Raw genomic sequence first — 16,078 nt, 5'->3', positions numbered from 1 at the left:
TATCTATATACCTTGTATAGATGGCACTTTTTTCATAACAGAACACATCATATTTTTTGCTTCAGAGAACCATTTTTTCTAAATGGATATTACACTGCTCAAAAAAATAAAGGGAACACAAAAATAACACATCCTAGATCTGAATTAATTAAATATTCTTCTGAAATACTTTGTTCTTTACATAGTTGAATGTGCTGACAACAAAATCACACAAAAATAAAAAAATGGAAATCAAATTTTTCACCCCATGGAGGTCTGGATTTGGAGTCACACTCAAAATTAAAGTGGAAAAACACACTACAGGCTGATCCAACTTTGATGTAATGTCCTTAAAACACATCAAAATAAGGCTCAGTAGTGTGTGTGGCCTCCACGTGCCTGTATGACCTCCCTACAACGCCTGTGCATGCTCCTGATGAGGTGGCGGACTGTCTCCTGAGGGATCTCCTCCCACACCTGGACTAAAGCATCTGCCAACTCCTGGACGTTGGTGGATAGAGCGAGACATGATGTCCCAGATGTGCTCAATTGGATTCAGGTCTGGGGAATGGGCGGGCCAGTCCATAGCATCAATGCCTACGTCTTGCAGGAGCTGCTGACACACTCCAGCCACATGAGGTCTAGCATTGTCTTGCATTAGGAGGAACTCAGGGCCAACCGCACCAGCATATGGTCTCACAAGGGGTCTGAGGATCTCATCTCGGTACCTAATGGCAGTCAGGCTACCTTTGGCGAGCACATGGAGGGCTGTGCGGCCCTCCAAAGAAATGCCACCCAACACCATTACTGACCCAATGCCAAACCGGTCATGCTGGAGGATGTTGCAGGCAGCAGAACATTCTCCACGGCGTCTCAAGACTCTGTCACGTCTGTCACATGTGCTCAGTGTGAACCTGCTTTCATCTGTGAAGAGCACAGGGCGCCAGTGGCAAATTTGCCAATCTTGGTGATCTCTGGCAAATGCCAAACGTCCTGCACGGTGTTGGGCTGTAAGCACAACCCCCACCTGTGGACGTCGGGCTCTCATATCACCCTCATGGAGTCTGTTTCTGACCGTTTGAGCAGACACATGCACATTTGTGGCCTGCTGGAGGTCATTTTGCAGGGCTCTGGCAGTGCTCCTCCTGTTCCTCCTTACACAAAGGCGGAGGTAGCGGTCCTGCTGCTGGGTTGTTGCCCTCCTACGGCCTCCTCCACGTCTCCTGATGTACTGGCCTGTCTCCTGGTAGCTCCTCCATGCTCTGGACACTACGCTGACAGACACAGCAAACCTTCTTGCCACAGCTCGCATTGATGTGCCATCCTGGATAATCTGCACCACATGAGCCACTTGTGTGGGTTGTAGACTCCGTCTCATGCTACCACTAGAGTGAAAGCACCGCCAGCATTCAAAAGTGACCAAAACACCAGCCAGGAAGCATAGGAACTGAGAAGTGGTCTGTGGTCACCACCTGCAGAACCACTCCTTTATTGGGGGTGTCTTGCTAATTGCCTATAATTTCCACCTGTTGTCTATCCCATTTGCACAACAGCATGTGAAATTGATTGTCACTCAGTGTTGCTTCCTAAGTGGACAGTTTGAGTTCACAGAAGTGTGATTGACTTGGAGTTACATTGTGTTGTTTAAGTGTTCCCTTTATTTTTTTGAGCAGTGTATTTACATGGCTGGCCAACATGGGTGTGTGACCTGAGCAGTGGCGTACCTACCATATAGGCAGACCACGCAGCTGCTATGGGTCCCGTGAGGAAGGGGGCCCGCAGTCTAGGAGAGTCCCCGCCCCGTCTATCTTCCTAACTGTCTCCCGTCTGCTAGTCCCGCCTTCCGGCTCCTAGCCCTGCCTCCCACCTGCTAGCTCCACCTCTCGCCTGCTAGCTCCACGACACCTGATTCCTTTAGCTTGCCACATCCCCACCAGTAATGAAGTAAGTGACGACTTGTGCCATGCAGGACAGCAGAAAAGCTGGGTGCTGTTACATCATGTGATGTCACTCACATTTCCTGCTATCCTGCAAGGCATAAATGCAGATAATCCTAACATGGAAAGGCAGGGGGGAGGGGTTCACTCAGCTTTCCCAGAGTCTCCTGTCTCTGCACATGTAATAGGATAGCGAGTAATGTCAGTGTCTCCCAGCTGTCCAGCATGACACAGAGGATGGGGGAAGGGGGGCACTCACTTCCTCAAACTTTTCTCCTGTCTCTGCACATGTGTCATGCAGAATAGCAAGTAATGTCAGTGTCTCCCAGCTGTCCTGTATGACACAGAGGATGGGGGAAGGGGGGCACTCACTTCCTCAAACTTTTCTCATGTTTCTGCACATGTGCCATGCTGGACAGCAGGAAAGTTGGGTGGTATTACATCATGTAATGCCCCAGATTCTTGTCAATATATGCTGAACACCGCCGAACCTACCAGATCCCATTCACTATAATGGGTCTGTTGGGTTCCGGTGTGAGTACTGCCATTTTGTAGAACAAAATACTGCTGCATGAGGTGGGGCAGGGCAGAAGTTAGGGAGGGAAGTGAGAGGTGCCAGGGCGCATAGTGGGAGGGACTAGGAACGGGCATGGGGGCCCAAATTTAAATTCTTGCTATGGGGCCCAATGATTTCTATGTAGCCCCTGGACCTGAGGGACTACACAGGGATGGGACGCCAGTGCCAAAAAATGCAGGCTGCAGGCCTGGATCCGTTGTAAAAGTAGATTGACTGCAGAAGGCAATAGCTACCAATGAGAACATCTGATGCGACATCCAGTCCTGCACACTGCCATCTCCTCTGTGTCACCTGTTACCTTGCCTCCTCATCTTCTCTATACGTGGCCGGCTGTAATTTCAAGTGGGATTTTTTTCCTGCAGTGTGTGAATATACTGTATATATATGTAAAGCATATATTGTATTGAGGAAATAATTTTTTACTGCCACAAACTGCTGCAAAAAGGGCACAAACAGGCACAAGAAAACAAAAAATTACATCTGAAGACAAATGAAGACCTCTTAACTCCAGGCTTTTTGTTTTCCATAGTTTTTTTTTTACTAGTTTCTCAAATTCAGTCCTCTACACTGTGATTTGTAGTATAGGCAGAACATTGATGTTAGATACTAACCTTATTAGGGGATGGTAAAGTCTCAGTCCAAGTCTGCAAAAAAGAAAAAGTATAATATATATATATGTATAATAATGATAAGCAATGCATAGTTTCAAAAGTAAACATTTGTAGAACCACATTTTTACAAATTTTGAGGCACATAAATTCTAAGCCAATACACATATAAGTCCTCTTAAAATATTAATCTGAACAAGGTTTCACATGGAATAATAAATCACTGTTAGCTCCATAAAATAATGTATATTAAGTGCTTCCCATCATGGTGCTGACCCTTCACATCCTGAAGGACTTGCCACTTTCCATTGGGACAGGAAAAGTCATCCACTGGTTTTTCCCGAGACAGTGATGCCAGACTCCTCTCAGAATGCTCACTCACTGTCACAAGTATGGATAGGGACACATTCAAGGAATAAGTGGGGTTGGTGTAAGCGAGATAGTTATATGGTACCACCACAACAGTAAAAACCCATAGAAAAAGATAAGGGCTTGTTCACACTGCACGCAGGATTTTTTTCTAAGCAGACTCCCAGACAGAAATCAGACAGATCCCATTATAGTCAATGGGATCTGTTTGGCTTAGTTTTTATCAGTTATGTGCCAAATCCAGTAGGTCCATAATTTCATTGTTCTGCTCGTATAACCGAGCAGAAAAATAGAAATCAATAATGTTAATGTAAAAGAGGCCTTACATTATTTGACCAAGATAATGGACGGTGTGAAAAAGAAACACAAAAATACAACTTTTACATAAAAAAACAAGCCCCTATACGACTACTAAAGCATGCTTTTATTCAGCAAAAGTACTAAGCATAAAATGCTATATATATAAATTTTATATTGTTGTAATTTTCTGACACATAGAATAACACTGTTGTGTTATTTATACGGTATAGTCCATGGCATAAAAAATTTAAAAACAATAGGGGAAATTAGTTAATCATTAAATAATATGTACCATATAATAGCGCAAATAAAATAAAAAAAACAACGGCTTTACAAAGTAAAAAAAAACTTGGAATGTGACCAAAAAAAAACACAAAACGTTTGAACCTGAAGGCCAAAGTAAGGCTACTTTCACACTAGCGTTCGGAGCGGATCCGTCTGACGTTTCATCAGACGGATCTGCTTCGATAATGCAGACGTTTGCATCCGTTCAGAACGGATCCGTCTGCATTAAAACTTAGAAAATTTTCTAAGTGTGAAAGTAGCCTGAGCGGATCCGTTCAGACTTTACATTGTAAGTCAATGGGGAACGGATCCGCTTGAAGATTGAGCCATATGGTGTCATCTTCAAGCGGATCCGTCCCCATTGACTTACATTGTAAGTCTGGACGGATCCGCTCGCCTCCGCACGGCCAGGCGGACACCCGAACGCTGCAAGCAGCGTTCAGGTGTCCGCTAACTGAGCGGAGCGGAGGCTGAGCGCTGGCAGGCGGATGCATTCTCAGTGGATCCGCCTCCATTGAGAATGCATTGCGGCCGGGCGGCTGCGTTCAGGACCGCTCTTGAGCTCCTTCAAACGGAGCTCACGAGCGGACACCTGAACGCTAGTGTGAAACTAGCCTAAGCTGCGTCTTAAGGGTTTAGTTATACTACTAGGGACAAGGTTGCAAGAAACAAAACATAAAACAAAAAGGTAGCACTTTTATTATCAATTTCTGAGAAGCCAATATGGCTGCACTTCTTATATTGTCACTTTGTCACACATCATCTTCATTTTCAAGCGTAGAATGACTTACACATGGCAACTTTATTAGTAATTTGCACGTGACTTTCATACAACTTAGGCCTCAAGGTTATGACCGTATTTTTCCACATTTTTTGTAGATCGGATGCAGACCAATTCATGCGGACAGTACACTGTACATTCTGTGGCTCTGCAAAAAATATAGAACATGTCCTATTCTTGTCTGTTTTGCGGACAAGGATCGGACATTTCTACAGGTGTTTGAAAAAAAAATGTTGGCATGCACACGGCTACTGTTTGTAAGGAGGACTGCCATTGCATTCTATACTGTTGCTTGCCCGCTTCTTTAAAAATGACTTGTAAAAGGGATATTACAGCTATTTCCAGATGGTCTCATAGACAGTGTACCTGCTGGACCTGACGCTCTGTTCATTTCAGGGGGTCGTGTGGAGGTATGGGGCCGCGTGCAGATCCCAGCAGTAGGGCATCCACTGATCTAATACTTAGCCTCTTTCTCTGGATAGGGGATAACTTGAAATTAGCAGAATTCCCCTGAGGCCTCTTTCACACAACCGTTTTTTTTCCGTTTACGGGCCGTTTTTCCATTCCGTATACGGTCCGTATATGGAACCATTAATTTCAATGGTTCCGCAAAAAAATGTACTCCGTATGCATTCCGTATTTCCGTTTTTCCATTCCGTTGAAAGATAGAACATGTCTTATTATTGCCCGCAAATCACGTTCCGTGGCTCCATTCAAGTCAATAGGTCCGCAAAAAAAACAGAACACATACGGAAATGCATCCGTATGTCTTCCGTATCCTTTCCGTTTTTACGGAACCATCTATTGAAAATGTTATGCCCAACCCAATTTTTTCTATGTAATTACTGTATACTGTATATGCCATACGGAAAAACGGAACAGAAACACAACGGAAACCAAAAATGGAACAACGGATCCGTGAAAAACGGACCGCAAAACACTGAAAAAAACTAACGGTCGTGTGAAAGAGGCCTTAAAGTGAGAGACTGCTTAGGAGTTTATTTACACCTGCCTTGAATATGTGCACAGTAAATGTAATTGTATATACTGCATTTAATGGTTTACTTGAATGGGAGCTGTGCTGCAGTGACCAGACATGACCAATCCATAGTGTATGAAGCTACGAGTCTCCACTGCATGGTTCTGGAGCACAGTAGGTCTTCATAAAATAAATATAGGTATTTGTTTTATTAATTAGTATAACATTTTTGAGCATAAAATATACAACGGCATGCATATTTAAGAATTTATAAAAAAAAAGCCAAAAGCTTAAAATATCCAAATTTCCATAAAATGAATAAGGTTAGGGGGGTGAGGCATCTCAACATCTTCTTCCAGGTGCCATACTGCACGTGTCCTGACTGTGTACAGTGTCAGAACGTAGTGCACATGGACGCGCACTATGACCTGACGTTGTGCAATGTCAAGTCACAATGCAGAGCTAGGCCGGCAGAAGACCAAGGAGTGGTGAGTGTGAGTGCAGTCTGTAGCAATAGAGGTACGTTTATTGTTATTTTTTGTCTATTGGAGCTTGAGGTTCTGATCTGAGGCAGAACAGAGGTACGATGGGTGCCTGATCTGAGGTCTGAGGTTTGATCTGCGTTCTAAGGAGAAATAGGGGGTGTTATACAGAGGTCTGAGGAGGAATCGGAGTATGATAGGGGTCTGATCTGAGGAGGAATGGGGGTCTGATACAAAGGTCTGAGGAGAAATAGGGGTCTGATTTAGAGGTCTGATGGAGCATGGGGGTCTTATGGGGATCTGATCTGAGGTCTGATGAAAAAAAATGTTTTTCTTATGGTCCAATGCATCTTATGGAGCAAAAAATACAGCATATCGGTCATCTAATGGCACAAAAGAAATGTCTAATATGTTCTGTAAAAAATACTATCAACTACTATCAAGGTTGGCTCAGAAATTAAACAGTTATTTGCAGTTGGATAGATAGGCCCATCGTTAAAACTGAAAAATTGGCCTGCTAAGGAAGGGGTGTAAACAATTTGGCAATGAAGTGTTTAATTACAGTTAGCACATGATATAGTGTGATGAAAAGGTAACATGCCTGTATATATTTGGCCTCCACAGCAATAACTTTGGAAACAGAATAAACTCCTCTGAACTTTGCTGGGATTTTATAGCAGAACGGTGGTGTATTGGGACAGGTCAACTAGAGACTCTGAGAATGACTTTCAACACATTGGGCCTTATTTGTAAAGTAGTCAAAGGATCAGCTAATGGACATACATTTATCCCAATGGAATATTCACCATTTCCTATATTGAGAAGACTTAATAAATGCCTTTAATAATTTAAAATGGCTCGTTTTGTCTAGGAGTAAATCCCTAGAGAAATGAAAATGGCCACTGTCAGATTTCTTCACATGGAATCCGTCCTAATGACAGCAGCCTGACTTAGAATGCAGTGGATAGAGCAGGAGCAAAATGGAAGCTCCGCTCTCTGCTTTATCAGCCCTGTAAAACACTATATCATCTACAGATTACAGCTGTCTTGTGTGCCTGCCTCGGAGACCATCTCCAACTTCCCTGAAATGAAGGACTAGACATATGCTGGGAAGTGGTTACTAATAACACACCTCCCCCACAACAGTAGATAATATAGTGCTTTACAGGGCTGATAAAGCAGAGAATGGGGCTTCCATACAGCTCCTGCTCTCTGCTCCACATCAGGCCGTCCTGATGTGAAGGAATCTGACAGCAGTCATTTTAATTTCTCTACTGATCACCCCCTAGAAAGAAAAAAAAAAACTAGCCATTTTAAAGTAATAAAGACATTTAAGACTTTTTTTTATATTAGCATGTTTTTTTCAATATTTTCAGTTTTTCTTTTTGTTTCCCGGACTTAAGGGATGATAAAAAATAAATAAAAAAAGTTGTATTATTACCTCACTGTCCTACTGCCAACATCATATTTGCCTAATAAGTTGCTGGGCGGCTCTAGAGACCCAAGCCCAGGACAACATATGTAAAATTAATGAAACAATAAAAAGTTGGTTTACAGTATGGGGGTCATTCTTAGCATACCTTATTCTTTCCTACTTTCAGATTGTAAATGTTATTTATTAAATAAAAGTGAGAAGAAACAAAAAGATCTGTTTTTTCACTGCAACTTTTCTATTAAGGATTAACACTTTAATAAATAAGTTTGGTCCTTGTGTGCTGTAAAAGAATCATTGCAATTCATAGGGTGTTAAAACCTTTGACTGCTAAGATCAGTTTGCAGGTATGTTTGTGCACAGCTGTGTGTTGGGGACTTATTGCAATTATTCGAGTGGTATCTGAGTGGAAGGTGAGTGGTAATTAAGTGAGAAAATAGATTAAATCCTTGCTCTCACACCCATGTCAAATGCTGGGACAGTCTGTTTTGTGACATATAATGTAGCAGCATGACATTTTATATGAGTAAAAAGTTTACCCATACTTTTGATATGAGTTAAAGATTGATACTTTTTAATTAAATGGGAAAAAAAGTGAAGGTATTGACTTTACTGTGTATCAATTTAACCTATGCATTGCTACAAAGGTCAGAGCTCGCGAACTGTGCAGGTTTCCTAGGGGAGATCCCCATGTGAAAAGCACATGCCGGAGGATTTGTCAGGCTCAAAAGGGCTTGTAAGAATAGCAATCCTTAAAGCCAATTATGCTATTACGATGTCCAATAAAAAAAGACTGCTATTTGTTTTCAGTATGGCTTATACTGTGTATAACTATTCTCGTACATGCTAATGTTAGATTGCAAAGTGTGACAAAATCAGTGCTTAAAATTATGTAAGTAAATAGGTAAAAAATACATCCAAAAAGTTATTTTTTTATGATTAACATAATCAGTCAGGAAAAGCTGATCCTTGTAATTTGATAAGCAATATCCCGAGAACGTTCTATAAAAGGTGCGCACGTCTATTTTGCAATTTGTACTTTGTTTGTACAACTTCAAGTCACTATCACACAGCAGTACTTTACCTTAGTGTTTGTAAGCCAAAACCAGGATACAGAGAAAAAATATAATGGGAAGATGTGTACCAATTCCCTGCTCTGGACCCAGTCTTAGTTTTGGCTTACAAATACTGATGCAAAATACTGACCAAAATACTGCAGTGTAAAAGAAGGCTTGGGATTGTTCCACACACAGCAATTTTTCTAGCCAAAAATCCACACAGTGCTTTGTTTTTTGTTGTCTTTGTATAATTTGTGCAGTCAATTAATTTTTTTCATATGCTTATTTCTAATGCTGCTAAAAACACATATAAAACACAGTTTAAAACTGTGAAAAATATTTGTGTGAAGGAGCGCTAGGCCAGATTCATGCAGTTTTTATACAGTTTTTTTTTAGCCAAAGCCAGGAAAGGATTCAAAAAGGAGGAAAAGAACAAAAGTGTTTCCTCTGTTTTGTAGCCAATCCTATGTTAAGGCTACAGTGCCTTGTAAAAGTATTCATACCCCTTGAACTTTTTCACATTTTTACACGTTACAACCACAGACTTAAATGTATTTTATTGGGATTTTATGTGATAGACCTACACCAAGTAACAAGTATGTGTGATACATGATTTTCTAAATTTTTAATACAAATCTGAAAAGTGTGGTGTGTATTTGTATTCAACCCCCTGAACTCTGATACCACTAAATAAAATCCAGTGTGACCAATTGCCTTCAGAAGTCACCTACCGTATTTTTCGCTTTATAAGACGCACTTTTTCCCCCCCAAAAGTGGGGGGGAAATGGCAGTGCGTCTTATAAAGCGAACACTGCCAATGTTTACTTTGGTGACGCTGATACATCGCAAGCCGCGATGTATCAGAGGGGTGGGAGGAGGGGACGGAGGCTGGCAACACTCGCGGCGGGGCCCGGTGCAGTAACTGTACTGTAATACATCGGGCCCCGCTCACGGCAATTATCACATGTAAAGTCTATAATCTTCAAGCAGTATCTCTGCTTTAAACTAGGGCAATTCTCTGTAGTAGTACAACTCACTATGAAAGCGGCAGGCAGGGCGGCAGCATAACCTTGCGATGCTCACTCATTCACGCTCCTCCCACTTCATTCATGGGAAGGAAGTGGGAGGAGCGTGAATGAGTGAGAATCGCGAGGTTACGCTGCCGCCCTGCCTGCCGCTTTCATAGTGAGTTGTACTGCTACAGAGGATTGCCCTAGTTTAAAGCAGAGATACTGCTTGAAGATTATAGACTTTACATATAGAAGAAAGCAGAGTGTAATGAAGCAGTTTTCATAACAGTACTCACTATAAAAGCAGCGGTCCAGCCGGCGCGTGACGTCACTCACTCGGTCATGCTCCTCCCACTTCATTAATGAAGCTGGCAGGAGCGTGACTGACTGAGTGAGTGACGTCACGTGCTGGCAGGACTGCTGCTTTTATAGTGAGTACTGGTATAGAAGAAAGCAGAGCCATTAAAAGATTTTACATATAAAATCTACTGTGTGCCCTGTGGTGTAATGGGGGTCACTATTCGCACAGGGACAATATACTGTGACACATATGATACTGTGACCAGCATAAGATCATCTTATGCTGGTCACAGTATCATATGTGTCACAGTATATTGTCCCTGTGTGAATAGTGACCCCCATTACATAAGATGCTATATATGATGCTACATCCCCCGTAGTAGTGTATCATCCACACATCCCCCTCATAACAGTGCGTCATCCACAGGTCCCCCCATAACAGTGCGTCATCCACAGGTCCCCCCATAACAGTGTCATCCACAGGTACCCCCATAACAGTGCGTCATCCACAGGTCCCCCCATAACAGTGCGTAATCCACAGGTCCCCCCATAACAGTGCGTCATCCACAGGTCCCCCCATAACAGTGCGTCATCCACAGACCACCATTAGTTCAAAACCCCTCCAAAAGCACACCTTTTAGTTAAAAAAAATTTTTTCTTATTTTCCTCCTCAAAAATCTAGGTGCGTCTTATCATCAGGTGCGTCTTATAAAGCGAAAAATACGGTAATTAGTAGAGTCCACCTGTGTGTAATTTATTCTCAATATAACTACAGCTGTTCTATGAAGGCCTCAGAGGTTTGTTAGAGAACATTAGTGATCTAGCAGCATAATGACACCCAAGGAACACACCAGACAGGTCAGGGATAAAGCTGTGGAGAAGTGTGAACCATGCATAACTTTTGTCTACGCTTCAAAAATCTTCCTCTGAGCGAAACCTAACGGACCCCATTATAGTCTATGGAGTCCGTAGGCTCCATTGGGTTCAGTTATGTGCTGAATCCGTCCTTTCGGTTCTCCTGCTCCTATAATGGAGCAGGAGAATGGAAAGGCTGAACGATGATGTGAAGTCAGCCTTAGCTATTTTTAAAAAACACTTCCACTTTCAATATGATGGAAAATAGAAACTCTGGTCGTACTTTACGCAATTTATGAAAATGTTTTGATACTTAACTGTACAAAAACATACTTATTTGTAATAATTGTTATATTCTGAAGAATGTACAGAAAACACGTTCCTACAACATTATAAATTAGGTACAATGGGAATGATTTACTAAGTAAAATGCAACAGAATTTTAGAACAAAACTGACATTTTGCTAAGAGGCAGTGACTAAGAGGAGTTATAAAATGCACCAGATTTATAACAGTGTGTGCTATGTTTTTGCACAAAATACTCATGTAAAGTTAGCTGGCCAAGAGGTAAGGAAAAGAAAAGAAGAGAAAAGTGTCTAGCAAGATATGCTATATGTTAGGGAAGTGGAAGTGGAACTGCTGTGCCACTGCACTGATTTGGCTTGGGGTTACTTCTAAGGGTGTTAATCTGGCAGCCCCCTGCCTTCACCCTTAAACTCCTTCAGGGATCAAGGGGAACCACCAGACTGTAACCCACTGAAGTTGTCTCAGTTCAGAAGCTGCTGACCCCCCAGGGTCAAGATACACCAGTGCTGAGCACCAATGAATCAGGCAAAACCGCAGTCAGGAAATAAGGCGAGGTCAGGGCAGGCAGAGTACGAGCAATTCAGTAAACCACACAGGTTAGAAGGCAGAACAGGCAAAGGTCGGTTCAGGCAGCTATGGGTGAAATCCAGAAACAAGCAGCGTTCAGTACACAAGCAGGCAAACAACACAATAACACAGCTTTACAGGAAACTAGCTAACAAGAGCCTATTGCTCAGACACCCTCCCACCAGGGATGGTGACTTAAATACCCTTAGATGGCCAGCCACATGCTGGTGAAGATTAGAGTGTATGTGCTGGCCATTTAAGAGACAGAAGAACACGCGCAAGAGCCCTACGGGCAGTGAGAGGCAGTGCCGGTGGGAGGCAGGCCTCATCCTGTGTGGGAAGGATGGAGAAACACTATTTCAGGGGTCTGCTGGGAAGAAGCAGAGGGATGCCAGCAAGCAAGGAGTGCCAGGGATGCAGAGTAGTCAACCAGGCAAGTGCTCTGGCAGTCATTTCCAAGGGTGAGATGGCAGCGAGCATGGACCGCTGGATCAAGTTCATATCTATCACATAGCCACTATGATAAATTTGGTGCAGTTTCTGCCTGTGTTGTCTAGCTGTATCCTGTCAAAATTGAGGACATTATTAAAAAATCTGTCCTAATGTGTATCCTATTTGTAAAAGAAAGAGGATAATTTATTGGATATCTCAGGTGGTTAAAAATTTGGGATCTTATACTGTATATGCAACCTCTATACAAATAAATTCTCTGTAGGCAAAATATATTTTTTGAAATAGTATCTCTAAATAAAAACTTAGGTGTTCACATAGATGGAGAAATGCAGATATTTCTGATACACTACCTCTTTTAATCCTGCGTTTTCATTAGCATCTCCTTGTCGAATGTTCATTGCTACTCCTTCATGCTCTTGAGGAGTTCTTGGCTCTTCTTGTAACACAAGGATGTTTGGTTGCTCTCTGTGTTCCTGTGGGAGATAATAAAGCAATAGCTATAAAATGGAAGATGGATCTAAGGCTATATTTTTATATTACAGAATTATACTCATTTGGGGCTAAAAAGAGGATAGATCATCATTTTAAAAAAAACTTCATAACCCCTTTAAGTGCATTACAGACAGTTCATTGATTTCCATTCTAACTGTGTAATACTTAATTTTTTCTGTGGCGACACAGAACTAAACACTCGTTCCAGGAAGGATCCTTCTAACAAATAAGGGTTTGTTAAAGGGAACCTGTCACCGGGATTTTGGGTATAGAGCTGAGGACATGGGTTGCTAGATGGCCGCGAGCACATCCGCAATACCCAGTCCCCATAGCTCTGTGTGCTTTTATGGTGTATAAAAACTCATTTGATACATATGCAAATTAACCTGAGATGAGTCAGAGCTTGAAAATATGACTCTTCTCTGGTCACACAAGTTTGCATAAAAGGCGGGAAGTACAAAAATGCATAATACTTATTGAATTCGTCTGCAAATGAAATTAAAAGTGTAATTTATATGTTTAGGGTAACACAATGAACATTTAGAAACGCTCAGTGAGGGTAGCATAGTAGAGGTGACAGGTTCCCTTTAAGGCCTTGTTCACATTTCCGTGTCAGTGTCACGTGCTTGAAAAAAAGCGTTTGTGTTTCATCCGTGAAGATGTCCTTGAAGGATCCGTGGTTGGTCCGTGTGTCCGTTTTTACCATCCGTGTGTCATTCGTAATTAACAGACATTGCTCAGCTGAAAATTAATTTCAAAAGAATCTCATTTAAGTCATCAGTAAAAAACGGACGCAACACGGACACGTGTCAGTGATTTTCACAAACCTGTGCTTGGTCCGCATCATGGATCGAAGTAGTGCATGTCTTCGTAATTTTTTTACTTACCCACGGTCATTAAAAAAATACTGAAATGTAAACAGACACATTTAAATCAATGGGTACGTGTGCTATCTGCAGAAAATGCGGACAGCACACGTCAGTGAAAAACGGAAATGTGGACAAGGCCCCTTTACGGCTCATGCACACGTCCGTATGTTTTTTGCAGTCTGCAAAAACGGATCCACAAAAAATACGATTACGTCTGTGTGCATTCTGTAATAGTATTTTGCGGAATGGTACATTTGGCCCCTAATAAAACAGTACTGTCCTTGTCCATAATGCAGACAATAATAGGATATGTTCTATTTTGTTGCGGAACGGACATACGGATATAAGGAAACGGAATGCACACGGAGTAACTCCCTTTTTTTCGGACCCATTCAAATGAATTGTTTCACATATGGTCCGCAAAGAAACGGAATAGACATGGAAATAAAATACGTTCGTGTGCATGAGCCATTAAGGGCAGGTTCACAAAGTTCAATTTGCTGATGTTTAAAATAAATGCAATTTTTCTGTTAAAGCCAGGTTTGAAGAAAACTATAAAGAAAAGACTTTACTAGGTGTCCCATTTGACTTGGTTGTGATCAGTTTGTACTCATTTGTGTTTGTGGTTATAAAAGAGACTTTTTTCACCCGGCAGATTAGTTGTAGAAGTTTCTGTCACTCTCTATATGGTATATCTAACTGAGGTTTTTAAAAATCTTCTGTCGCTGAAGACAGACCTTTAGTCAAGTAAGCCGACCACTATCATTGACTGTGCAAACCTCTAAAATGTAACTTTTATTATCATTATTAAAAAATAACCGAAATAAACAAATATGAATATTTTAATGAAAGCATACAAGTGGCGTTGCCTCTGACAATGAAGATGCATGATACATAGACTAGGTTATTAAACATGCATGGAAAACCAGCTTGTGCCGTAAGCGTATAAACAGCAGGGACATGACAAAAAAGTAAGACTCTTGCAGTAATATGTCCTTAAACTGCACCCCTAAGGAATAGCAGAGTGCTTGTTCCGAGAAGGGTGCCTCTGCACAGCAATCTGTCCCTGCAGAACCCTAGTACACCCTAACGTCACACAGAGACATATATTTTGAACATTAACAGAAGCCAATAGACACAAATATCAGGTATTCCACAGGCCAAAATGAAACATAATAACCACATTACTCGGTTACTAGATAAACGTGAGAAAAAAGCAGAAGAAAAAGCCCCCCCAAGATTCCTCCTAAAGAGTGCCTGGAATAACGCTAGAGAATCCAGCACTCCATGTAGATTGATAAAATCTTCAATGCTTTATTGTGGAATTACCAAAATGCACACAATCCTCTGTAAATACACTGACGCGTTTCGAGCAAACATGATCTTAATCAAAGCATGTCATTACGGTATGTACAAAAGTCCCAAAAAATGTGTATATTAGTAAGCTTGTTAACAGTTTGTGATACCATATACAGTGACGTAAAGGTACTATGTACAAAAAGTTACGTTTTTCTCTTTATAGGTCCAGCAGGAGGCTGGAACACATAGCAAAGTATCATGACTATTGCACAACCGCAGATAAACAGAAACAGTACTAGACACAACTCACGAGTATAGGCATCAGTCAGCTGAGCTGAACTGCACATTGGCAGAGATGATGGTGGTACACAAGGTATGATTAACAGCCAGCCTTCTGTGGGTAGCGGATAACTTTAGAACTTGACACAACCCCTTTAAACTCTTTCGGCACTTTTATCAATGCTGATTGTGGTGTTGATATAGGGGGGCACGATACTGGGGGTTAAGTTTATACTGGAGCTTAACAAAGGTTCCCAAAGTCGTCTTACTGTATATAGGGTACAGCCTAGATATTGTATGCCCTAATAGTTGCCAATGCGTCTTACATGTGCAAGCTGAATGTAATGTTATATAGACCTGACATTACATTCCAGTTACAAAAAATGTGAAAGTAAAAGTCTGTTAATGGCTAAAATAATAAAAACAAGCTTACTGTTGAGGAAAGGTTGAGACGTATGCATATATATCCATGCATGCCTGCAAACACGTGCGGGCATGTATGGTATATATATGCATACATTAACCACCGCATCAAGGGGTGATGTGCGCAGATGTGCCCAGCATCTGCGCACGTCTGCCCATGGTGATCCCCAGGGGCTCATGGTGGCCCCTGTGGGAAATATGTGGTCCCTGGAAGCTGTGCCCCCTTATAATCCCCCTTATATTAGTATATATATGTGCCCCCTTATATGTGTCCCCTTATAGTTAGTATATATTTCCTGTATGACCGTGTATATATTGGCCCTGTATGGCAAGTGGGGACATATGCATGTCCCCTGTATGTGATGCCCCAGATAAATGCGAGGGTGTGTGTATATATAGATATGTGTGTATGTATTTGCACACGTGTCTATGTATATA

At 41.8% G+C, this 16,078-nt stretch overlaps 1 protein-coding gene across 1 annotated transcript in view; it reads right to left on the bottom strand.

The window, feature by feature from the left end:
• The window catches only part of SLC24A2 (solute carrier family 24 member 2), a 330,968-nt gene that overhangs the window by 215,267 nt on the left and 99,623 nt on the right, over positions 1–16,078 (bottom strand). Inside the window, exons 2-3 of the mRNA XM_040417225.1 lie at positions 12,629–12,741; positions 3,105–3,137 (exon numbers count right to left, since the gene is read on the bottom strand). Coding sequence (XP_040273159.1) covers positions 3,105–3,137; positions 12,629–12,741 — 146 coding nt within the window. The remainder of the gene's footprint in view (positions 1–3,104; positions 3,138–12,628; positions 12,742–16,078) is intronic.

This window comes from Bufo bufo, chromosome 2, assembly GCF_905171765.1.
Source record: "Bufo bufo chromosome 2, aBufBuf1.1, whole genome shotgun sequence".
NCBI lineage: Eukaryota > Metazoa > Chordata > Amphibia > Anura > Bufonidae > Bufo > Bufo bufo.
Note: the sequence above shows the minus strand (reverse complement) of the source record. Positions and strands in the feature narration are given on the sequence as shown.